The sequence below is a fragment of the Taeniopygia guttata genome, chromosome 3 (genome assembly GCF_048771995.1).
Source record: "Taeniopygia guttata chromosome 3, bTaeGut7.mat, whole genome shotgun sequence".
Lineage (NCBI taxonomy): Eukaryota > Metazoa > Chordata > Aves > Passeriformes > Estrildidae > Taeniopygia > Taeniopygia guttata.
Window position 1 is genome coordinate 54,846,910 of NC_133027.1, and position 24,876 is coordinate 54,871,785.

Genomic DNA, 24,876 nt, shown 5'->3' on the forward strand with positions numbered 1-24,876 from the left:
TACATTCCAGAGTACTAAACCTGTATGTAAAGTTCAGCTCAAAGTCTCATGACAGCCTAAAGCAACCATGAGTAATACCACCTTCCACAGCTCACAAGTTAAGCTTCAGCCAGTCTCTTCCCACTTTCTTTCCAGTGTCTTCACAGGGAAGTTGCTTACCACCCTCAGAGGAGGCTGAGCAGAAAGGTCACAGAAATACTAAAGGAGACAGGCAAAAGCACAAATCCCTGGTGCCAGGGCAGTCTAGTACCAGTTGAAGTTTCTGTTTCAGAGGAACTCCAAGATCCTCAAGCTCACTCAAGGATCCTCTACCTGCCTCCAGATGCTGGAAAACTTCAGGCAGGCTGTAAGGAACCCTCCAACAAATCCAAAAAATATACTGTAAAATCAGCTCTCCAAATTATACATTAGGCCAGACAAATCTATAGTCCCAGGATGGAATCAAACTTGCAGATGATAATCCTAGAAAAATGCAGAAACATGGCACCTGAAAAAATCTATTTCAATTTGCCAGCATGAAAAGTTATCATTTCAGTTGACTCATGGTTTCTCTCCTGGTTTCCCTTCTGTTTGCATTAGTGAAAGCAATGCAAATAATTAAAAATTCAATAATTAGAAGACAAAATAATTAGAAAACAAAAGAGAGTAGGAATAATAAACTAACATACAGAAAAGTAAAAATTACATAGGGATGCTTACATGCACCTTATTGTTAACTTTTAAAATGTTCCTTTTCTCATGTAAAAAGGGGAGCGAATAATTTTTAATCCACAAATTTGCTACAGGCAGTTATAGTTTCAGAGAAAACAGGTATAACAATTTTGCAGCATTGCTTCAGCAATGCTTGAAAGACTTCTTGTTTAATTAAGATGTTCCTAGAAACACTGAAGAGGAAATAAAATACCAATCTTCCTAAATGTAAGCAGATTTTTTTTTCTTCCAACATTTCCAAATGCTGTATCAAATTGCCTCTCTCTCTACATTAGAAGCTAGCCTGAAAACAAAAACATTCAGACTTCTCATTTCTTTCCCTCCTTGTTCAAGCTAAGAAGTATGTAATATCCATAACACACATGGCTCCACGGTGAACGGTGAGTTCAAAATACTCACTTGACAATGAAGAAAGCCCCAAGCTCTGTATTTGTAGGAATAAAGCAGATCATACTAATCTGGCTCTAGGAATTTCAAGACTGGTATCATATTGCAAGTGGCTACCCACTTGAACATAATTTCTCCTCAGGTTTTTCTTTCTACTTGAACTGCCAGCAGTGTTAATTCATTCAAGCAGCACACATTGCTACTACAGAATCCTAGGAAAGCTCAAGATCCTACAAAGAATAATACCAATTCCAATACATGAAACCAAATCGAATTTAAATTTAATTCATTTTGACATTATTCTAAACAAACTAGTGTTCAGCTAGCAAATTGGAAGCCTACACACTATACTTGAAATTATTTTACAAATGCAGTTTTGAAAGCTTAGTTTTTCTTTTATTCAAAATAGCAAGCCAAAAATGGGATAGATTTTTCTTGTGAATGAGAAGTTTTAGCTGGAAACCACAAAGTTTATCCTAATTGGTTTGGGTAGTTCTGAAGTAGTCTCTGAATAGGGTTGTTTAACTTTCCTAAGCACAGTCAGAATAATTAAGACAAACCCTTTAGAGCTGAATCATTTTCTCAGAAATTCCAGGAATCTTAAAGTTTCAAGGACGTTCAATACGATGTAACATTGCCAGTATTTAAGAATAAAATTCAAAGGTGTAGACCAATAAGTAAGTGTTTGAACAGTTTCTTCATGCTCCTTTTAAATCACAGAGAGTGGGGAAAAATACAGAATAATAATAAGAAAAATGAAAACAGCCACTCTACTAAACACAATCTCCTCATTTTGGTGCTTCAAGTGTTTGTTGGCTTCTCATCCTTTCCTCATTTTCATTAATATTGTGGGGTTTCCTATTTAAAAAAGCATCTGAATCATCATTATTCCTGAAGTTTTGAATGGCAAGGATTGATCATCAATAATGTATTGTACAAAAAAAAAAAAAAAAAAAAAAAAAAAAAAAGAAAACAATAAAACATATCTGGGTCAACAGTACTATCATTTCAATGGGAAATGTTACTAGCAACCAGTGGGAGGGAGCATCTTCCCCCTCCAAAGCAACTTAAGCTCCTGATGTTTCTTAAAGCAGAACTTTAAAGCAAACATTTTCTGATTATCTGCATATTTGCCCTCAGTATATATTTTCATGACAACAGGTTGCTAATCTTCTACAGTTTTCCAGAGCATGCATCAAACTCTTCATCAGAATGAAAATACAGCATGCAAAAAAGGAACAGAAAGTGACAAAGCAGGGTAGTACATAATAATGCACACATGAGATACAGAAGTGGAAGTAAAATCCTACAGTCACAGCTGTCTCAAAGGTTAGTGTTATGTAACCTTGAACTGAATGCACTTGAAATGAGGGACTGTTCCTTCAAATATAGTAAAAGTGATATTAACTAATTGACACTGGGTGATCTTTACATGTAGCATGCATCCCAGAACAGAAAGCACCTTGTCCACAGAAAATTGCTGAAGAATTCTGTGCTAGCTAAGTGAAGAGAACTCGATCTGCTCTTTTAATTTTGCAGTTAGGCACTTAGAAACACAATAGCCAATCAAAATTACTTACTTGGATATTAATATTTTACACTGAACCTACAGAAAATTACTAGAAAATTTTGCACTGATGTTCTACAAAACCAAAGCATCTATACTTCTGGAATGAAAAATTGCTTCCATTTCAAATTCTAAATTCACAAAATTCATCACTCAATTTATCATACGTTAAAACAAATACGAATGGGTAACTACTTTTCCCAAATACCAAATAGTCTGAATATATTAGCTCAAAAAATTTCGACAACATGAACTAAGCTTGTTTCACAAATACCAATATACCTCACATCAAACACATCATGCACAAAGGTGTTATTCTGTGGGTTGTTTGAGTTTGAGGGTTTGGGAGAGAGGGCATGATTTCCTTGGTAAGCAGGAGCTTGTTTCTTGATTTTTAACCATGAGAAGGTTGCCTGTAACAACTTCAGAGAACACAGCTTCAAGTAGACTTAAACTAATCCCTTTCAGAATCTGCCAACACAGCGTGCTCACTGCCCAAACTCCTGCTGGATTGATTAAAGCTGCTGAAGGAGTTAAGTCCCCCTTTTGCTAAGCAGAAGCACAGCCCCCTTGGCAGAAGTAAGGCCATCCACTGTGGTCACAAAGGACTAAACACACTTCCCTCTCTATGATCTGCATGTTGGTTTCAAGCTCTGACCCGGATTATTGGAGCAGACAGTCATGGATAACAATTCCTTAAATTGCCCCCAAACAGATCACTAGATGCCTTGGGGACCTTAGCTATCTGAAGTATTTCTGAGGCTAAATCCAAGCTTTCTCAAATAAAGCACTACCCAAATGATAAATCAGTCTTGCTGACAGACCTTAATGCCATACCTTTAGTTAAGTGACTGCTGTTTGTTGGGGTCATCCCTTCATACACACCTCCTTTTTGATAACTTTAAAAAGAGCCTTGTACTAAAAGCTATGCAGTGTACACAGCTCAACTTGAATAAGCACAATATATCATCTGAGTACATGCTTCTTCTCAAGTAAATTCATTGGAGAACCTGAAAAATGTACCTCCTTGATATGCTGAGGAGAATGGCTTAACAGGGCATTCAGAGACTTCCCAAAAGAGAAGTATAAAACGGGGGCCCAACATTAAAAAAACAGATTTGATGTTTATCCTCAGCAGAGCAAGGAAGGGCTGAATCATGTACCTACTTTATTTTAATCTTGACAAAAGGGTGTTTATGTACCATAGGATGACACATTGGAACAATGAAAATTACTCTAAATTATCTCTAAATTCATTTTATTTCACATTCAAAAACTTGTGTAGCTTCTTTTCCCAGAATTAGTCTACTTTAATCCAATTTACCGTAATCCATTCCTAAGGTGAATTATACTAAACTGAATTTTAATATGACATTTTAATACTGAATGAAAGCAACCCACACATAATTTTAACATGTTTTAACTAAACTGTTTTAAATTAATTTTTAATTTGAATTTATTTTATTTGACCTTATTGTCACATATGGACACATCACCTTCACACATACTTTGAGAAACAGTCTGACAACAGAGAGAAATGTATCTAGAAACATTTCTGTGACAGGCAGAAAACTTCACATAAGGTGTTCTCTGTGTTGGACAAGGAGTTTTTCATTTCACCACCTCATTTAAGAAGCCAAGGGTTAAACAGACTTGAGGGGTTTCACCTCAACAAGCATTGCATACAACTGTAAGATGCTTCTTTTGTGAAACAATGGAAATCACATGGAAGAACTTCCAGACATCCTCTTACTAGGAGAGATGTGCTTTCCAATTAATAGTAGCAAGAAGCCAAACTCCAAACCTTTGCTGTCTTCATGCTAGACTTGCAGGGTGAATAAAGTTTATAAATGAGTTTGCATGCAGAAGCATAAATCTTGCCCAATTCATGAAGTTACAGGTTGGGGTGGGGGGGGAAGTAAAAAAAGCAAAGAAGTCCATGCATTTCTGCAAACCCATTCCTGGGTTATTTGTGAATGTATCATTTCACAAAAGGAAAAAAAAAATCCAGTCTGACTGCTCAGAGAAGGAGCAAAGGTTATGAAAATGTCTCTCTGAACCAGCCATTCTGCCAGGCTGGAGCACTTTCAACCTGCATCGACCTGTTCCCACACCCCATGAAATTGCAGGTTACACTTCTACTAGAATCAAAGGAAGTGTTGCTTGTAAGACACCTCTGGAGGCCATCTAGGCCAAATACCCCCTTCAAAGTGGAATTATCACCAAGACTATAAGATCAGCCACATCTTTGTCTAGCTGAGGACTGAAAGCCTCAGTGGACAGGGGTTGCCCTGGGCAGTCTGTTCTGTTCCACCACCCTCCTACACATGAGCAAAGTTTTATAGTATTCAAGCTGAGCCTCCCAAGCTGCAATTTGCGTCTACTGCCCCTTGCTGTATTATTTGCTACTATCAAAGAGATCCTCTCTGTCATCTTCATAAACACCCCTCAGTTCTTGCAACCTCCTGTTAAGATTATCCCCTTACTCCTCTGCCTCTTGAGACTAAACAAGCCCAGCTCCCTTCAAGTGCCCCTTGGAGATCACACCATCTATGTCACACCAGGCCCCAACCTTGGTAACTTCCCAACAGGCTTCAGCTTCTCCATATCCTTCATGACCTGGGAGAAGGCAAGAGGCACGATTCCCAACAAAATACTCCAGACATACCTCACCAGCACTGAGTAGTGGGGCATAGCATCTTGCCACAACCTGACGGCTACAATCCTCACAGTGCAGTCCAGTATGCCATTCACTTTGCTCAAAAAAAACAAATTAACTAAAAGCCCCACAGAATTAAACAAACAAAAAAACCTCATGCATACCCAGCCAGCTATCAACCACAAATCCATTTCTTGCAGGGCATCACCCAGCCACTATCCAGCCTGTACCACAGGTATTCCTGCTGCCAAGACTGGCCCATGCACCGATGTTCTTGGTCCAGATGGCCTTCACAGTCCATTCAAAATTAAATCATCAATCCAAAACTATTCTGGCTTGCAGAAATATCCCATGTGTCCTGATTACCACAGAAGAGACACGATGACTCACTCTGTAAATTGTGCCATTTCAACAACAGACAGCTCCCAACAGAACCAGAAGCACTGGTCATCCTCCATTAAAAAACTAGCATTGAAAATGGAAAGATAGCAATAAGTGGTAGTGTAGGTATTGTAACTATAACATGAATTACAATTACTCTTTTCTTTAGAGTGCCTGGTGAAACACAGGCCTTTGATAGCTGACACACATGACTTCTAGCCAAAGCAAACCTATACACCTGAAAGATGTGATGCTAAAAACTGGGGATGCAGGCAAAGATTTGAAAATTTTTTTTCATCATCAGATATACCCAATGTGCAACCAAATATATCTAATCTGGATTTGTATTTTGAGATTACTAGCTTTATGTACTTCCACTTCCCTGACTTCTGTAAAAACAGTCACTAGGAGAACTCAAAAAAAAAAAGGGGGGGCGGCAAATCAAGTGTTAAATACTGTATTTAACTGAACTGTTAAACAAAAACAAATCATATTCCACTGTTTTCTAACAGTTAAACTATGAAAAGATTGCACTTGTCTACTTCTAAAGGGCAATCTCATCTCAAACTCCATGCTTTTGGGAGCTGTTGCACTAAGAGAGGTAGGGAAAAAAACTGTCTCGTCTGTCAGCAATGACATCTATCTCCCATTGCTTAATCAGAAATCTGATCTGCTAATTAGTTACCGTGTAAGGAAAAAAATTAAATATAAGAAGAGTGTACTTGCCACAATATGTTTTGCAACATTAATAAAACATTCAATAATTTGTTGCATTCAATAGTTTCATTGCTAAGTCTGCTAAAGTAAAATGTTAAATGGCCTTGGAAGAATCTATTTGACAACAGGGCATAAGTCTCTGATAGAAAGTCAAGGCTACTTCCTATCCAAGTCCTATAAGATGATCAGCTTGATATGGAGAATGCATGTTTATCTTCTTTGCAAATCACATTTTCCTTAGTCTGTGTGGTATTAATCTCCATGGGGGTGGACACCTCCAGGAAGGTGCAATGGTTCATCTCCTGGTTCTGGTCAATTCCTGTTTTAATCTCATTTCCATGTCGCACTCTTCACACATAGTGAGATATTAAACTCTATAGGGGTAGACATCTCAGCTGGCCTTAGAACACAGCTTCCCCTCTTCTGGCCAATTCTTATTTTAACTTTAATTTCCTATGATTTATATTCAATTTTCAAGTTTAATATATTCTGCTTCATTTTTATCAACAAGTCATCTCTCGCTTTCCCTCCCCTACCTCTTTTCAGAGATTTTCACAGGAAAAACTACCCATTTGGTCCTTTTACTAACCATTTCCCTCAAAATCATTGTGATGTTATTGCCAGGTTGAGATGTTATTGGTGTCATTACCATCAATGCCACTTGCAAACACACTGACAATGCTTGCTTTATTAAGGACTAGTTCTCTCAGTGGGGTATAATTTTGTGCAGCCTCGCTTCATGTAAAATTTCATTTACCTGTTGCAGGATGGAAAAACCCCACACCTAGGTAACAAACTAGGATATAAGTTAGAACATAAGAAATTAAAGCATAATGCCTTATTGTTCACTCTCCAATTGACAGTCAAGTCTCTGTCCTAAATGAGGGGTGTAGTACAACAGAAATCACAGGAACATCATGAGGCAAAAGTATTTCAGGACTCTCAAATATTAGTATCATAATGGGCAACACAATCACAGGGAGGAAAACAAAACCAGAGATCTTTAGCCTACATGATATCTGCCTCAAACATTTTGAGACCAATCTTTGCTCTTCCCAGAAAATATAAAGCACTGCTTGAATACAGTGTTTAATTTCACTATCTAAGCATGTTTTCCATTTTCCCTGCCAGGTTAGCTTGTCAGTCTTGAAAACACTCATTACTCATCATCATCATCTTCATCTCTTATTTGTTCACCACTTGAAAAACCTACTAGCCAAATATTTAAAACCTCAACAGAGACGCATGTTTATGAAAAGGGCAAGAGACACAGTTTCAAAAATATTGCTACTTTTTCAGAGCATGTTCTTCTTCAATTTTTTGTCCCACTGATTTTAATATACTCTCTAGCAGAAAGTCTGCCTAGTCTTTCTCTTTTTTTTTTTTTTTTAATAAGCTATACCTGTATTGGAATTTGGTTCAAAAGAGAAGGAAAATAAATGCCTTAATGCCTTGATTGCCTCATTTACCATTTTGTTTCTCAGCACAGTTCTTGTACATGTGAACTTCATCACCACTGAGACGAGCACACCAGAAGCTCCACATCTGAAATGCTTCAACAATTCTCAGGGAAGACTGATTTAAAGTTAGTAGACTGTACCATGAGATCCTTAGGAACCCAGGACACCAGAAAAAAGGAGCCTACAGGGGAAGACCGTGAAATCTGAGGTAACCCTGCCTGGCTACACCGCATGCAATGGTTCCAAGTGTCTCACTATCTGTAAGGCTTCAATTCAGCAACCAGCATCTATTGCACTAAATTGCTTGTCAATGCAGATACAGCCAGAGCCTGTTTAAGACACAGCAAAACAGAATTGCCCTGACAGGTACTAGTGTCACAGATAAAACTGGCAAGATCCTGCTAACTTCTTGCTGTAGCAGCTCGTAAGATTCCAAAAGCAAAATACAGTGCAGCTAAGTGTGTAGACAACTTTACTCAAACATAACCTTACTTTGCCATTGGAAATTTTTTTTCCTGTTTCTATTCACAAACATTCAAGTTAAAAGCTTGAATTAAAAAAAAAGATTACTTCCTAGTTATTCAAGTCTTTCATTCTAAAGTTTTTGGAAAGCAAACTGAAATACACTTCAGAACATTTATCCAAGCTTTGACTTCATTTAATTTTACCATGCATTTACATTTTCATATATGGTCGTTATTGTTGTCTGTCTGTTAAGCTGCTGTCTTCTGCAGTCCATTAGCCAGGTTTCAAATGCTGATTGCAGTCCCCCAGTAGGAATACCTTCTTTGCCCATGCATTTTATCTCCTGCTATTATAACATTTCATCATGCCAGACTCCGTAAATTGTGCCTGAGAACAAGCTAGTCTGTCTCTTAGGTAAACTGATCAATCATATATGAAAGAAACCAAAAATACTCCAGGGACCTAGATGTATTTATATATTTTACCATGTATAAACACATTCATCAAACAGCCACTGGGTCTATTTATGATATATACATCAATTACTGAACATTTACATAGAAGATACAATCATTGGTAGTTTATCTTTTATACTGCTAAAGGCAAATCCTCTTAATTACAACTTATTTAGCCAGAAGTTTTTAATATGTGCAACTCTAATGTTCTTAATGTTGTTACACTTTCTGTACTTTTTCCCCAGATTATGGAAATCTTGAGGTAAAATCTCTTTTTCTGAATTGTGTTCTGAACTGCAAAATTATAAGGAAATAGCAACTTCTCTGGGCCTAAACACAGCAAAAGTAATCTTTTATATAAGGACCCATTTTGCTTAAGTACTGAGACAACATACTGCCGGCTCTTTCTTAAGGCTCTTTCTTAATTCTTATCCAAAGAAATGCAAATTTATTCAGATGTCTAATTACTGTAGTTGAGATATAGTAAACAAGCAGATAAGAGAGAATGTGAAAGAAGGACAGGAAGAATGCTATGATAAACAATACACAGTCATCTTGGATGCAGAATGTCTCAAAAAAGGATTAGGAAATAAAAAGAAACCAGTTTTACCTGGATTCCTTCTTGACAGATCCTTTTACATATAGTAAACGTGAAGATAAAGGTACCTTGATCTGGGAGTTTAAAAAACCCCACACCTTGGGGTTAAGTATAAACAATAGAAATAAATAGTTGAGTATAAATATCACTTTTCATGAAGTTTACAAAACCCCACACCTAAACAGACACTTGGAAGAAACTGGAGAATGATCAAGAAAGTCACCAAAACCCCCTGCCTAGCCATAACTTAGTCTTAACTAAGAAGGCATTCATCCCACAGGCAGGTAGGCTGGTTTGTTTTTCTGTCCTCTTTCACTTGGCAATACACTCAATATACAGCATGAGCAGAGCAGTTTAGAATTTTATGTATTACTGCCCACAAACCTGTTAGTGTAACAAGATAATGATAAAATATGAGTTATTCATAAAGTACCAAAAGCTGAAAAGCAGGAACAAGGATGGGCTTATCATCCTTTCATTCTCAGTTCACATTTTGTGTCTTATAGAGAAAAAAATGCATCCTCCTCATTCATGGCACAGTACTGAAGAAATTCATCAACTTCAAGATTTTTGCAATGGATTCAGAAATCCCTTTTACCCCTTCTTAATTTCACACTTTCTTCTTCAAATCTATTTTGTTTACACAGGTGAAATGCTGCCACCATGAAAGGACTCAATCCTCAACCACAAGACAGTAACTAATGTGTAATGACAGTAATGACTAATAACTAATGACAATAACATGTAAGAGGACTAAGGATCTTCGTGGTTTAAGGACTTATTTATTACAAAATTGTGATCCTCCTAATGTTGTCCTCCTACAAATATGAGAGCAGTTGCTTTTCCTTTAAGGACAAAGGAGTAGTGCACTTTTGCCTCCCCTGTATGTCACAAATGTTGTTTTCCCATTTTCAAAGTATTATTCAGGGCAAGAAATTCTCCAGAACTACTTTCCACTACAGCTTTGTTGCAAGCAGTGCCCAGGAAACAGCACTTGTAAGAACTTAACAAAAATGTCTATTAGGTAATCAACATCAGTACTGCTGTGCACTTCAAAAGTGAATAAAATTGCTATTTTATTAGGGAAATAAATAAACGTTTACCAACTTCATTCAATTGTGTGTCCTCTGGGGACTGCCTAATATACAAACTTAGTAAATTTGAGCATTTTCTTTGGCTTTTGCTTCCACTTGCTAATGCTGGGGTTTTTTTAGGTTTAGGTTCACAATGCAAATGCTTCATGTCCAACTGCAGTGGGAGGTTTTTTTGTTGGTTTTTAATCACATATGCACTTCCACTAAAAGACAATTTTCTAATTCTTTCAACTTCTTCATCACAGAATATGACCGGACCATTAATTATTTAAGGCTGCTTTTTACTTAATAGCTGTTTAAAGAGATGGATGGTCAAAACAATTTCTCAGAAACTCAAATTATCTAGTGCTTGTTTTCATTCCCATTTCCATGCTTAAGCAAACAGAGAGAGATGTTTATGCTTAGCATCTGGATACTATCACTATGCAAGGAAAGCAATCCAAAAGATTATTCCAGTATTCCTAGGGTCTGCAAATGTCATTATTAATCAGAAATGTTACTCTTTCAGGTTCACAGCCTCGTCACATAGCCCATAAAGCTCAGACCAAGGATTTTAAAATACATGGTTTCTGTCAATCTGAAAGTAATGTATTGACTCCCCTCTTCTGAATACTCATAAAGAACATCTGTGCAGTCTCTCTAAACGAGAGCATAATCTCGCCCTTCCAAAATGCTGGTGATTTAACTCAGCTCCTTGATCAACATTTCACAGAAACACCAATAAATCACCAAAAGGATTGAGCATTTGGAGTATAAACCCAAAAAATACAGGTAAGTGAGCCAGAGGGAACAACCACCACCCACCACTCCCCAAAAAGCTGTTTAGTATATACATTTCAATGCCTTTAAAACAACCTATAAACTGAGACTGGTAGTTAACTGCTGCTGTGCAGACAACAGGATACACAAACTGGCCAGGAACTCTCTCATCCCTGGAACAACTGCAGACCTGGAAGCACTTCATACCTTCAACATGACTCAGAAGGAGCTGTTAACCTACCCTACAGTACTTAACCAAGTCAGCATACAGTCATTTCAAATGAAAGGAGAAAGAAGGGGAGAAAAGAGGTGGGGGGGGGAGGAAAAAAACTACTGGGAATGACACACCACCTAGGAATGCAACACTTTCCCACTTATGTAAGAAGAATCAAAGCATTAAACCATTAAACTAACTTTATCAAAGAAAAAAAAGTCAACCACAGTGGCTAATAACAGCACATAGAGTAAATAACTAACAGAAGTAATTTAAAAATATTAAAAGTTAAAACAAAAACCAATTTGATTAACAATTTCTCACTTCCAGGTTTCAGCCACCTCAGTCAGACAAAAAAACCCACCTTTAAATCTTTACAAGCTGTGACATTACACCCATCTATTTAGCCTGTGTCTACCAGGAAAATTATAATCCCTTTCATTACCAAGCTGCGTTTCAACTGATTCAGAAATCCAAATCATTACACACTAAGGGTTTTGTTCTCATCTGTAAAATGTCTTTCCACCCTTACATATCTACTTAAATTCTTCTAAGTAAGCAGGGCAAGGACATGAAGGATTTTGTTTGTGGTGGGGGTTGTGAATAGTTCCTCATGCTGTCTGAAAGGAAAGGTAGCAAGAAAGTAAAGCCAACCCCGCAGAGATTTACAAATGCAAAAAACTTAATATAAATAGACCTTTTGCACTAAACAAGACCACATACACAAAGTATTCATATGCTGAAGAGCTGGCAAGCCTGTGGAAGGAATTAGCTTGCAATTTCTAGTATATTCACAAATTGAGTCAGGACTGATTGCAGGTAAAAACTAACTGCAAAAAGAATATTTGTTTGGCTTTTCTGAATTGACTAAGGAAAAGACTGAAAAGACCATTTTATTATACTTCTGCTGTGCAAGAGTGGAAAGCCTCTTTAACTGGAAATTTACTAGCCTGAAAAGTGAACATGAAATGAACCAAAAAACGTTGTCACATCAACAAAGACAGATACAGCTAACCAGCTAACCAAAGGAGCACACAAATACTTCATGAAAAGTGATATTTATACTTAACTATTTATTTCTATTGTTTATACTTAACCATTCTGACTAAGGAATTTCATCTACCTTCCTTCCCTTATGGCCCGAAACTCTAACATTAAACTCTTCCAACAAAAACCAAGGAGAGCCAAGAAGATTCAAAAAAGGAGCGGGAGCAAGATGCTCAAATGCGCGTTTAAGATTCCCCGGCCTGGGGGAGGTGGGAGGTGGATGCACTACCACAGGGACAAGGAGCGTGAGAGCAGTGGGGAAAAATGACAATACACTTCTTTCTTCAGGTATGGGGGAAGGGATTGTGCAACTGAGTGAACTGGGGGGTTTTGTTTATTTAACATTATCTTTAAATCAACACCATGATCTTCTCTGGAAAACTTATGACAAATAGCACTGAAGTTAACACAACAATGTTTTGGTATGTACTGTCTACTTAAAATGTATATGTATACTTGACGATACTAATTGGAGAGATACCTGGAAAGAGTATTATAAAAACGTATTTCTTCTAAGGAAACAGAAGTTGAAAAAAAATATAAGACTGCCTTTGGTATTTTTATAAGAAATCATCCCTTTAAAGTATTTTAAATAGAGTGATGGCAGTCAGCACTGACAACTTATCTAGTCATGAACTCAGTCACATTTCTTCAGCACTCTCATGGCTGATAAGTGCTTTCACATTTACAAAGAACAGGCAAATAGGGTGACACTGGGAGAACCAAAACAACTGATAACATTTTGATCTTACTTCAGCCTAATATCACAGAGATATGATACAGATATAATGAAGTGTCAAAATATAAAATCACAGCATTTTTCTAATTAATAGCAACAGGTCAACTCTCTGCTAGATCTTGCAATTTTAATTTTTCACTGTAGTTTAGAAGACAAAAGCAGTCTAAGATTTCAGTGCTTCAATGTGCTTTCTTTTTTACTTAAAACTATAAATCATTTAAAACCAGCAAATATCATAAACCACACTACAGGACTCACAAAGAAACACAACTTCTACTTGAAAATAATAATACAAAAAATAGTTCAAGAAGTCAGTTATCCAGTTAAATATTTAACTCTGAGCAGTTTTGAATTCATATGAACTACAGCCACAATTATTCTTCATAGTATTTTTCTCTTCTGGTTAATATTCATCAATCATTTTTACAGTTACAGAGCAAGTGTTTACCCACAAAAGAAAGCATAAAACTCCACCTCAAAATAAATTGAGTAACCAGTGTGTAATAATTAGAATGAACATGCCATAACTTAATTGCAACAGAACTTGGTAAAGTATTCAACAGTGTCTCATAAGTTAGCAGAATTAATCTCATGACATGGTAGTTGAGAAATGGCTTCTTTTGCTACTCAATTAATAAACATAATCACATGTTTTTAGTAAGTGGCAACAAAAGTAAATGACTTTCTGACAAACTGAAAGGTATAATCTTTCATACGCTAGCTAACAAAAATAACCTCATATTATCTTAGTACTAGGCAAAGAATTGAATTTTTTCACAGCACCAATTCTCAAGAAATTAAATCCCTCAAATCTTTTACTGAAAATCCAAACACAACTTTCAACTACATGGCCTCCTAGTTAAAGCAGACTAAGTGACTCAGAACTACAAAATTGGTATGCACTATGGGTGACTTCAGCTGCGTAGTTTGCATAGTTTTAAACTACTGGTTTAAAGCCATCTGTAGTCAAGGCTCACCAGGAAGCAGCACAAGGTAATGACCTTTCTGACCTACAAAATTATGTGTAGGATTTTATTCTCAGCCAGATTTTACAAAATTGTCACCAGTGCCATTTACTGCTGCCCAGCTGGCTCATGCTGGCCTTTAGAAATCATGGCCATTTTTCCCTTTCAACCCACATTCACGTCTCATGAGCAATCCTATTTAAAAACCCCATAGGATGGTCAAGGACAGATCATGCACAGAAAGATATGAAATCGCAGAAAGCAGCTTTAAACCAGTTTCTGCTGTGCCCCAAACTGGGTGTCACAATGTCCTCTACTTCTAGCCGTGTATCTAGGTATCACCTCCACCAAGTCCTCTATTGCTTGATATCACAATTATCCTCTACTAAGTGCTATAAATAGGCCACTACTTGTTTATACAATTATATAATAAACACTTTAGCTATGTATTATAACAAAAGAACACATTTAAGCCCAGTTTACTCAAAGCTGCATGTCAGAAACACTAGCATAATTCTGTCATCAGTTGGTGTGCAGTCAGCCAGAGCACAGTCACCCAGTCTAACGCCTCCAGCTCCAGAATGAGCACCAGGCCTCTCTTCCCACCTAAATCCATGTCCTCCTGGCTGCTCTTTGTAGCTCCTTGGGTGGATGAAGTGCTGGCATGGTGAGCAGAGCATAGATCCAGTGTGACTCAAACCAGTGCTAGGTTCACCTCACATGAGCTGCACTGCAATTACAGCCATCCAACCAAGCCTTCCCACCATCAGCCCTCATCCTCCCTTCTAACTCAGGTTTAGGTGGCTGCACATCTGTCAGTGAGCTAATAGGAAACTAATCCCAAGCCTCATCTTCCCTTCAAGGAGATTCACATAAAGCTAAACCAACTCACCCACAGGCCACTTGGTGGCCACACCTAGCACAGCCAAAGACCTGAGAGCCACTCAAGTGATAGAAATGCTCCTCTCTGTGGCAGCAGTAATTTAAATTAGCTTAATAGCAGAGGCAGATTGCAAATGAAGCTCCAAAGTGGAGCACACACTTCTGGGAGCAGCACTAAAAAGGCATCTTTTCATGGCAATGATAAGCTATGACAGATGGGATTCCATCGGCACCTGAAAACACAAGGTATGTCCTAATTGACACAGCTAAGAGAATTTAAGTAGGTTTTTTTTGGAAGCTTCCTATTACATTGAACAGGATCTGTGTTGCAAAAGGAAGAATAGAGATTTCACCAAAACAGTTGCTGACACCCAGTCACATACCAGCTCCTGAGAGGCAAGATGACCTGGATGACTACCAGATAGAGCTCATAAAGACTTGAGAGCAGGAAGCAACTGCTACAGCAGTGCTGCACGTCTCTTGCATGTTAATCCAGGTACTGCCAATCTTTACATGCCAGAGGATGAACTCTTTTAAACTCAATTGTATTAACAAGAGCATGTCAAGAAAGAGAAAGAGACAAACCACGGTAATAAACATTAAACTCTCCCAAACATTTAACATGAGATCACAGGTTCTTCAAGAGATTTGCTCAAAACCTCTCCTTCCTCCGATAGGGCTGGTTAAAGACTCTCTCCTTCCCAAGAGTCCTGCTGTCCACTGGCACAGCCACTCCACTGACTATCATTTAATGCAATATCTCAGCTCTTCAGTAATTAAATAGTTCCATAAAAGTGTCAGTTCACAACCATGAGTGAGAGAAATGGTCAAAAAAGCCAAGCAAATGACAGGAATGATCACACTATGGATAGGGAACAGAAATCATTATTAGGCACTATATAAATCCATCAGGCAGCTGTGTCATGGATGCTCTGAGCAATGTAGAACTGGAACAGAAAGAGAAGGCTGATAAAGGATAAAAAGATATGGAATGATAGCTGCACAGAAGGTGGCTACAACTGGATTTTTCTGACTAGTGGCATGAAGAAGATAAAATGGGAGAAATTATTATTCATCTTCTCATACAAGAGCTAGGATATATGAAATACAAGCTATTTCAAAAAACAAAGGACCACAGCTTTTTCCACATAACATATATTCCTTACCACAAAGCAAGATAAATAATAAAAGCAATAGAGGCCAAAAATGTCATTAGGCACAATTATGGTTACAGTATAAAATACCAGCACTTTGTCACTGTGGCAGTGACAGACAGTACTCAGAGAAAGTCACTGACCTTGCCGAAAATCCCTCTCCCCCAAGTGCCCACCATCAGAGACTGGATAGGTGGACCTCTAACCTCATGATGTGCAGATTTCTTACCTCACTCCCATCCTTGGGATTTTTCAATTTTTTATTTATTATTCTAAGTAGATCTTAAATAAGAGAAATAAATCTCCCTTGTTTTAAGATGCCCTGTGTATATCACTAGCACACTAATCAAGCAGTACTGTGATTCTCAGACAAAAGGGACTAATTGGGACTTCCGGGGTCATTGTGTACTGGGTGCTTTCAATTTCACATGAATCAGTTAAGTTCCAATTAAAAAATTTATATCCGCTGTGTAAGTGTAATATGGCACCTGAAAATACAGACAGGCAAGTGATCTGTGAACCCCCAGTGCCATGGAAAGAGCTTCATATATAAAACAGAAGAAAACATTTGAGAACGAGGTGATGAAAACAGGAAAATAATTTCACTTCTAATTTCACTCATTTTCCAGGTAAGTTGCCAATACATTTGAACAGCTTGATGGGAAACAAAAAAGCTACTGATAAGTTCCTTATACATGCACACCTATCTGCATCAGTGTCTCCTGTATATCCTGCATATATGCAAACTGTAGTAGATTCAAGATAAAATATGACTGAAGCACCTTTTGCTGTTCTGGCAGCAAAGAGCTAATTTGAGTTTAATTACTTTAAAGTACTTTTAAATATTTCTAAAGAGCTCTCTGTTTCTTCTACTACATGATTACAAACAGTAGATATGCTGGTTAACATTTTAGTATATTTCTCAATAAGTGTATTTAATAAGAAATATACAAAACAAATATATAAAACAAATAATATCTTCTACTTTATCATATCAAATTTCTGAGTTAGATTCACTCCCAACTTTAACTATTTTATCAGGGTAAGGGAAAAATATTAACTTAGAAATACTTACTCTTGCATGTTAATTTGTGACACTAACTACTTTGCATGCAAAAGTCTAAGGAATAACTATTCTAATAAATGATTTGAACTCATAAAACATACCGTGTTTTTTATGTTTAACTGTCCCCATGGTCTGAAGCATTACAGTTAAATAAACAGGTAAGTTGATGCATCTAAAGTTTTTATCCTCATATCTTTTATTTAGTAATTAAAAACCTCACAGTCTTGCACAGACACCATCAGACACAGTGCAATGCATATTTCTATCAGCCAGCTGACAAGCCAGCAGCATTCTTCAAATTTTTTAAATATTCCTTTTTTTCCTTCAAATTTGAAAATATGCAAATTGCTAAAAATAAAATTTAAAAAATATAAGTTTGAAGTGATTGAGTTGTGAAAACAAGCTGAACTTGTTCTTTATCAAACTGTAGGAGTTGCAGATGAAAGGAGGTGCTATATAAGGAATAGCTAGACTTCAACAGAGAACACACTGCCAAAACATTTTGGCCTAGATTCTGACAGGCACGCACCCAAGTTGAAGGGTCATGGAAAGCAGCGGTGTAAAGAAACAATCTACAGAGACCAGAAAACATTACACTGCGGATTAGGGCTGCGGCTGGGGGGAAGGGGGCAGGGAAGGAGGGCAGAGAGAAGCTGCTTGGGGTTTTGTTTGCTTGGGGTTGTTTCACTTGAAATCTGGGGAGAAAAACAAAAGATACGTCTCGATTATGTGTGAAGGGGTTGGAGAAGATATACAAGCACAATTTCTAAGACAGCAACGAATTATTAAATATATCTTGCTCTTTTTCCTAAGTTTCTGCAGCTCCTTCCCATTTGCTTTCACGGAATATGTTAGAAGGAAGAACAGACGGCAAATTATCACACATGGTTCCCGAAGAAGGCCAACTTTCAAAAAATTCATACTGTGTAATGTGATTAGACCCTTAATAAACATGTCAAAGTTTTTATGAAGAATTTTATGAAGACTTCTGGATCTTGCTATCGTTGATGCTCAGGAGTAGTACAGAGCATCATAAAAAGAAAATAAAAATCAAATTACAGTGAGACAGAGATTTGTGAAAGGTCCAGACCGACTTAATACCGTCATTAATGACAAAGGAAAATTAACAGTTTTCAGTTCTTGCAATTCAGAGGAGAAGAATATTAAGAAAAAGGGAGCTGAGAATTAGCTAGGTTTAGTTTAACTTGGAAAACCACAGGCTGTTATATTACAGTGAGAATGGTGGAAGGCAGTCAAATAAAGATGATTACAAAACAGTATTCATGTTAAACAATGGAGATGCCTAGGTATAAAACAGATGCTGCAGCGTGAACCAAACAGAGGAACTTCTCATTTAGCCCAGAGAAAGGCTCTCACTGGGACATATGAACTCAAACCTTTGTGTGTGCACCCACTAACACCAAAATAAAGAAGTTTCATGAACAGAATCACAAACACACATACACACTCCTGAGACTGGCTTAGAATAAGTAATGAAACAAAGCTTGTGGTAATTATTAAATTCAGTAGGGCATAGCTCCACTTGTGGATATCAAATGTATTTTAAAAGAGTGCAAGAACCATACCTTAAACCAAGCAGAATGACAGAACCAGCTACTAGCAGCCGTATTTCACCAAACCTGCAAAAAGGTCTGAATGTCCCCGATCAACAAACCTCTGACTGGTGCAACACATCAGTATTCTTGATACTTGGCAATAGAAACTAAAGTCTCCAGCTGCTGACATGCTATACACACCAAAAAAAAATTAATCTTGTGTTTCCTAGATACAATTGTTCAACTCCTTGACAAGCTTCACCTACTCTGGTCAGAAGGATATTGAACATTCTTTTCCACTTACCTAACACATACCCCACAGTACCAACCTGACTGCTTGTACTTGCAATACAAAATGGGCTGCATGCCACATTTTCAGCATAAAATACCACAGGACCATATAAGTTATCAGAACTTCCTACTCTCCTTACACCAGTGAACAAGCTTATAAAAAAATCTTTACGTAAGTGTTACCTTTGGTGTTAACATTAGTCTGATGAGTTAGAAGTAAAGCAAAAAATCCCCAGTCTAACTTAGCTATGGTTTTTAATGAAAAGATATTACGCATGGGAATATTTTATTTTAGCTGTTCCTACAACATACCAGCTGTGTAGATGGTACATTTCCCTTCCCCTGGTAAAGGGCTCGTAGGTGCTTACGTAATTCTACAATTCTAATACACAGACATTGAATTATACACACCAAAGTCAGACACAAGGATGGAGGTAAGCTGCTCAGACCAGCACTCCTTCAGCATATTTCTTAATCGATGACATTTCAAATGTCTCATTTAAAAACTAATTTATAGGAGGACCAGGAGGAAAAGAAGAAATACCGCTGACTACATATCAGTCCTTTAAAGTCTCAAGAGTGTACATACTTTTATTAATGGCAGTTTTCAAATCAGTATCGTATGATAAAGATCTCAATGACTGTCCAACTGATGCACCCGATGCAATTGCAAGTACTATTCAAACGAGGGGGGGAGGGAAGAAAGAAAAACGAGAGTCTATTTCAGTCAGTCAGTCCTTGGTGTAATACTTCACGCCGCAAACAGTAAGAGCACGTTCATAATAAAGCTTCACCCAAGCAAACGAAGGGTGCTACATAAACTACAGCGGAACAGGTGGGGGTGACGGTCCGGCACACGAGTCCCCAGTGCCCCCCGCATTATCCCGTCACGGCACGGGAGATGCTGCCCCTCTTCCAGGAGCGGCCGCTCCAGCCCCAGGCTCTGCCCCGAGGCTCCCCCGGGGCCAACAACTCACCACCGCGCCGGCCGCAGCTCCCACCGCCCGGCCCCGCGGGCTTTAATTCCGCAAAACCCCGCGGCGTTGGGCGGCCAGGGAGGAAGGAGCGAGAAATTCGCGGCTTTCACACAAAATAGACGCCGACCCTATCGGAGCTTTCCCTCCCGTTTGTCACCCACCACTCTTTTATTAATGTTGGGAGGGGGGATCCCGGCGGCCGGCGGCAGCTCGTGTCTCCCCGCCCCACGCCTCGGGGCGAGGGGGAGCGGCCGGGCTGCGCTCTCCACGCCAGGCAGGGAAACGCCGGGAAAAGTTTGAGCGGGGGAAGGGGCGACAAAAGCTCCAACCCCGCTGGCACCTGGGAGGCCGGCCGGGGTTGAAGGAGGAGGAGGTGAGGAAGGGGAGTTTGTAAGGTGCCCGAAGCCCGCGCTCTGCGCGCCCCTGCGAGCTCCGCGCCGGCAGCCCGCGCACACGCGTGGGTCGCCCACCGCGCCTCGCAGAGCGGAGGGGCTGGGAGCGTGGGGCAGCCCCTTTGCAGCCCCACCGCCGCTCCACGGGCGGGAGCCGGGTCCTAGAGCAGCGCGACCCTTACCGACCCTCTCCCCTTCCTTCCCCTCCCTTTCCCAGCAGGCAGCCCGGGCACAGCGCGACCCCGCCGCGCCGCCCGCCCTTACCTGGGCGCCGAGCAAGAACTCACCTGCCGAGAGCTGGGCCCGGGCCGCCCCGAGCAGGGCGGGCGAGCGGCCGGCCAGCAGGGCGAGCGCCGCCAGCAGCGGCAGCGAGGCGGCGGCGCCGGCCCCCCTGCCCATGCCGACTTGCGGAGAAGTTTCTGAAAGAGGCCGGCGCTGCCCCGGCCCGCGGCGGCGGGCGGAGCGCACCTCGACCGCCCCTCCCGCGGCGGCGCCTCGCCAGGAGACCCCCGCGCCGAGGGGCGCCCGCTGGCCCCGGGGCCGCCCGCTGGGGCAGCCGTCTGCGGCGCGACGAGCGCGGCGGCGGTGGCACCGATTCGTACTCCGGAGTTACTTTGCTGCTGGGCGAGCGGGGCGGGAGGGAGGAGCCGAGAGCGCACGTCCAACCCCCGCTCCCCGGCACTTGGCACGGGGAATGTGGGACTCCGGCCCGCAGCCCGGCGCGGGCGCGGCGGCGCCCGGCAGCGCCTCCTGCTGCAGGCGCGGGGGCAGCACCGGCTCGGATCGGCGCTGCCCGGATCGCCTCCGCTCCGCTCGGATCGGCTTCCCTGGCGCGGCGCGGCTTTCCCTGGCACAGTCCGGCTCGGCTCTTCTCCGCCCTCTCCGGCACGGCGAAGCCTGGCTCAGCGCGGCTCCGCTCGGCTCGGCTCAGCACGGCACAGGAGCAGCTACAGGCGGTTGTGCGGGGTCCCCGCTCTCACCCCCAGCATAAGGGGAACCTGCTGCTTCTAGAGAAGGGGCGGAAGGGAGAGGGCGCCGGTGGAGCCGCCGGAGGGATGGGAGGTCGGGGCAGGGAGCGCGGCCGGGGGCGGTGGGTCTGGGGCGCTGGTTTCGGGGGACGGTCCCCACGCCTCGGGTGGGATCTGTTGGCTCATTCCGCTCGTAGAAACGCGGTATGGATCGAGTGGCGAGCGTCGTATTATCAGCGCGCATCAAACAGCCTGGCTGTATCCTCGAGTCAGGGTTCGCGTTTTTGCTTTCTTTGGCAACACTTGTCTGGCTCCTAACGCCAGTAAAGGCTCATTGTTCTCAGTTGGAATGGTAATAAACAGTATTGCCATTATCCTATCATTTCCACGCGTGATCGCTATCTGACCTTTCAGACAGGTCTGTGTGCAGCTGTGCAACTCTGACACCCGTGGGTTGTGACAAAGGATACTCTCTCCTGATCCATTCCCCAGGTATGCCCTATAATAAAGGCCTTGTTCTCTGTTTCTAAAAGCACCGCGGGTCCCTATACTTCCAGAGCTTAGAACTCCAAAAAGCATTTGGAATAACAGAAAAAGTCACCAGTGCTGGAATTTATGTTTAAATAAACATAATTTCCTCAAACTATTTTAACTTATTTTTTACTAGATTTTCTTTTTTGCATGGCAACTTGTAATTAGAGATGTTGTATAATGATTACAACTGAACCTGAAACCACTGGAAACTCACAGATTTTATTGCAAATTCGAAATTCAATCCAGGCTCATCAAAGGTTTGCTGTGATTCAAAATCCTTTCCAGCCATTGTCTGGCAATTGATAGGTTTACCTTTAAGCCCCACAAGGTTTTCACAACAGAAAAAAAATTAATCACAACGTGTTATACAAAATACCATGTCATCCACACACACCCAACACTAAAAAAACTCTACACCTGGAAAACCCTGTCCTTCCTTTGGGTGGAGTGGCTGAAAACCCGCTTGCATGCTTACCCTGAACTGTAAAATGATGTGCTTCAGTGAACACTGACTCTTTGTTTGAACTTCGAGAAGAATAGGAGCTGTGTTAGATGATCTAATAACACCCAGTATTTCAGGAAGGATGGGCCATGTACCAGATGGGAAATATTTCTGAGCAAGGTGAAAGAACGAAGTGTGCCTTGCCCAGCTTCTGATGCTTGAGGATACATGACCATTTCTGCTGCTAATGAAAAAGATGTACCAAGTCATACTGGTGTGAGGCAGTACGTGGGTATCTGATGTCTGCCTTCATGCTGGGAGCTATACAACTAACACTGTAAAAGTGGCTTCAAGCCAGATAACTCATGAGTTGTTTGGGAGGGCACAGGAGAAGAAAACTAATGTCTCCTTCCCCTTTACCTCCATGACAGGCTTGCAGCTACCTCCAGTGCTCAGCGCTGCAGATTGCCACATCAGGAGTGGGGGAGAGGTTGTTAGGTGATGGTGAATGTGCAGCTCCAGGTTGTTGCTTATTTCATTGCTCTGAGGTGATGGATCCACTGATAATGTACAATCATCTGGGCTTTATCCGGAAAGCTTACTTATGCTCCAGTAGGAGTCTCTTGAGATTTCATCCTTTCCCATTATTCCATTACTATTAAAAAGCAACAAAAAGTATTTTAATTGCAACTCTTTCCTTGACTAGAGAGTTCAGGCTTGAGAGGTAGAGGTGAGGTGTGCATGTGACTCCACTTCTCCCTCAGGTGTGTGTGCATCTGTTGAACTACTATGTGTAGTTCACTGTATGTGTCCTTCTAACGTGCTTAGCATCCTGACAAACACTGACACATTAGGTTTAAGATATTTTTGATGCTATATGACATGAATGGATTTATTTTTACTCCAGCTTTTATATTTTTAGAGCTCTAGATGTTTTACAGTTTTCACCTTTTCAATTAAGAGCAAGCAAATCTATAATAGCTGTCATGTGTCTTTTAAAAACTGTCAGAGCTAACAAACTGTATGTTAAATGCAAGTCTAATATAATAGCAGAAAGATGGAGACACCCCACAGTAAAATCTTTCCATCCAGCCTGAGGGCTATTTGGAACTTAAAGAAGGTATGGTCTTTATCTTAATAATTGCAACATCTAAATAAAGTGCCAAATAAATCTCTGTCCATTTCAAGAAACTGGTTCTGAAACTCTACTAGATGCTTTTACCCTCTTTGCATTCCCAGTTAAAACTTTCCCATTATAGTTTTGGGTGTTGCTAAGCCTGTCATAACATATTTCTTTAACACAGGCTATCACTTAATTATATCTGTAGTGACTGACAGATGTCTAGCACAATATATCATTTCACAGCAAAATATCTTAAATTAGCAATATTTCAGTATTCTATGCTAGAATCCACATTTTCCTATGCTGTTTGAACAGTATGTAAAGTCTAGATACGTTATAGTAATTATATATTCCTAACCAGAAAAATATTTTGCTTTTCTTTTTGAGGAACCTTTAACCATTGTCCTAGACTGCAAGGGGGTTTGGAGAGATTTAAATGAAATTTTTCAAAAAAAGATAGTGAAGTATTCTCATTATCCTGCTGCTCCCATCCAACTTTCCACCCCTCTGCACATTTGCTTCCTTTGAGAAAATCTGCTCATTTATTTTGTGAGCCTTAGCAAGATCCCAAGCCTTGAAGTTCAGGCTCTTCGAGGTTGGAGATCCTAAAGAATATTGAGAATTGTATTGATCGAGGTTTTCTTGGTGTTATACAACAATGCCCATGGCAGGTATTTCATTGTATTTTGACTTCTGAAAAGAATACCTCTATGAAATATACTTCAAATGTCAATTAAATGTGTTATTTTAAAGCCGAGTACTCACAGAGCCTATTTGAGAACATGCTAATTTGACAGACAATCAGCAGCCAACACTCTTGTCTTAAGAAACCATGAATATGTGGACGGAAAAGGAAGAGACAATGCTGAGAGTCTTACTGGCTTCTTTCAACAACCTCCCCACATACAGCTGCTTTTTGGAAGCAAATGTGGGGCAATCAGAGAGTCTAAAAAGTATGGGGATTCACTGATGTATATCATGTGCACAGGTGGACCTGAATAATACCTTCCAATTAGGAGCATCCCATATTCATCCAGCTACTTGTGGTACATGGACCACATACACACATGGTACCAGGACATGCAACAGGTGAACTGCCCAGTGGCAGGGGTATCTCTGCAGCTCTTGCTCACATTCTTCATCCCCCTTTCATCAAATATAGTGATAAACTTGTGTGACTACAGAGATTTCTCTGTGGCATTTTGTTCAGTCAAAGAGTGGGTTCAGTGATTCTGAAGTCTTTTCCAACTTTAATGATTCTATTATTCTATTC

General features: G+C 40.3%; 1 protein-coding gene across 20 annotated transcripts in view; it reads right to left on the reverse strand.

Annotated features, from left to right (window-relative positions):
- Positions 1 to 20,957, reverse strand: part of PTPRK (protein tyrosine phosphatase receptor type K) — a 374,534-nt gene extending 353,577 nt beyond the window's left edge. For 19 of the 20 annotated variants that reach the window (XM_030267876.4, XM_030267874.4, XM_030267872.4 and 16 more), the window contains exon 1: positions 20,824 to 20,957. In XM_030267876.4, coding sequence (XP_030123736.1) covers positions 20,824 to 20,935 — 112 coding nt within the window. In that variant the 5' untranslated portion in view covers positions 20,936 to 20,957. Of the gene's footprint in view, positions 1 to 20,144; positions 20,289 to 20,823 lie in introns of those variants that run through there. The other variant, XM_072926871.1, reaches the window with a different exon arrangement.
- Between the last annotated feature and the right edge of the window lie 3,919 nt (positions 20,958 to 24,876).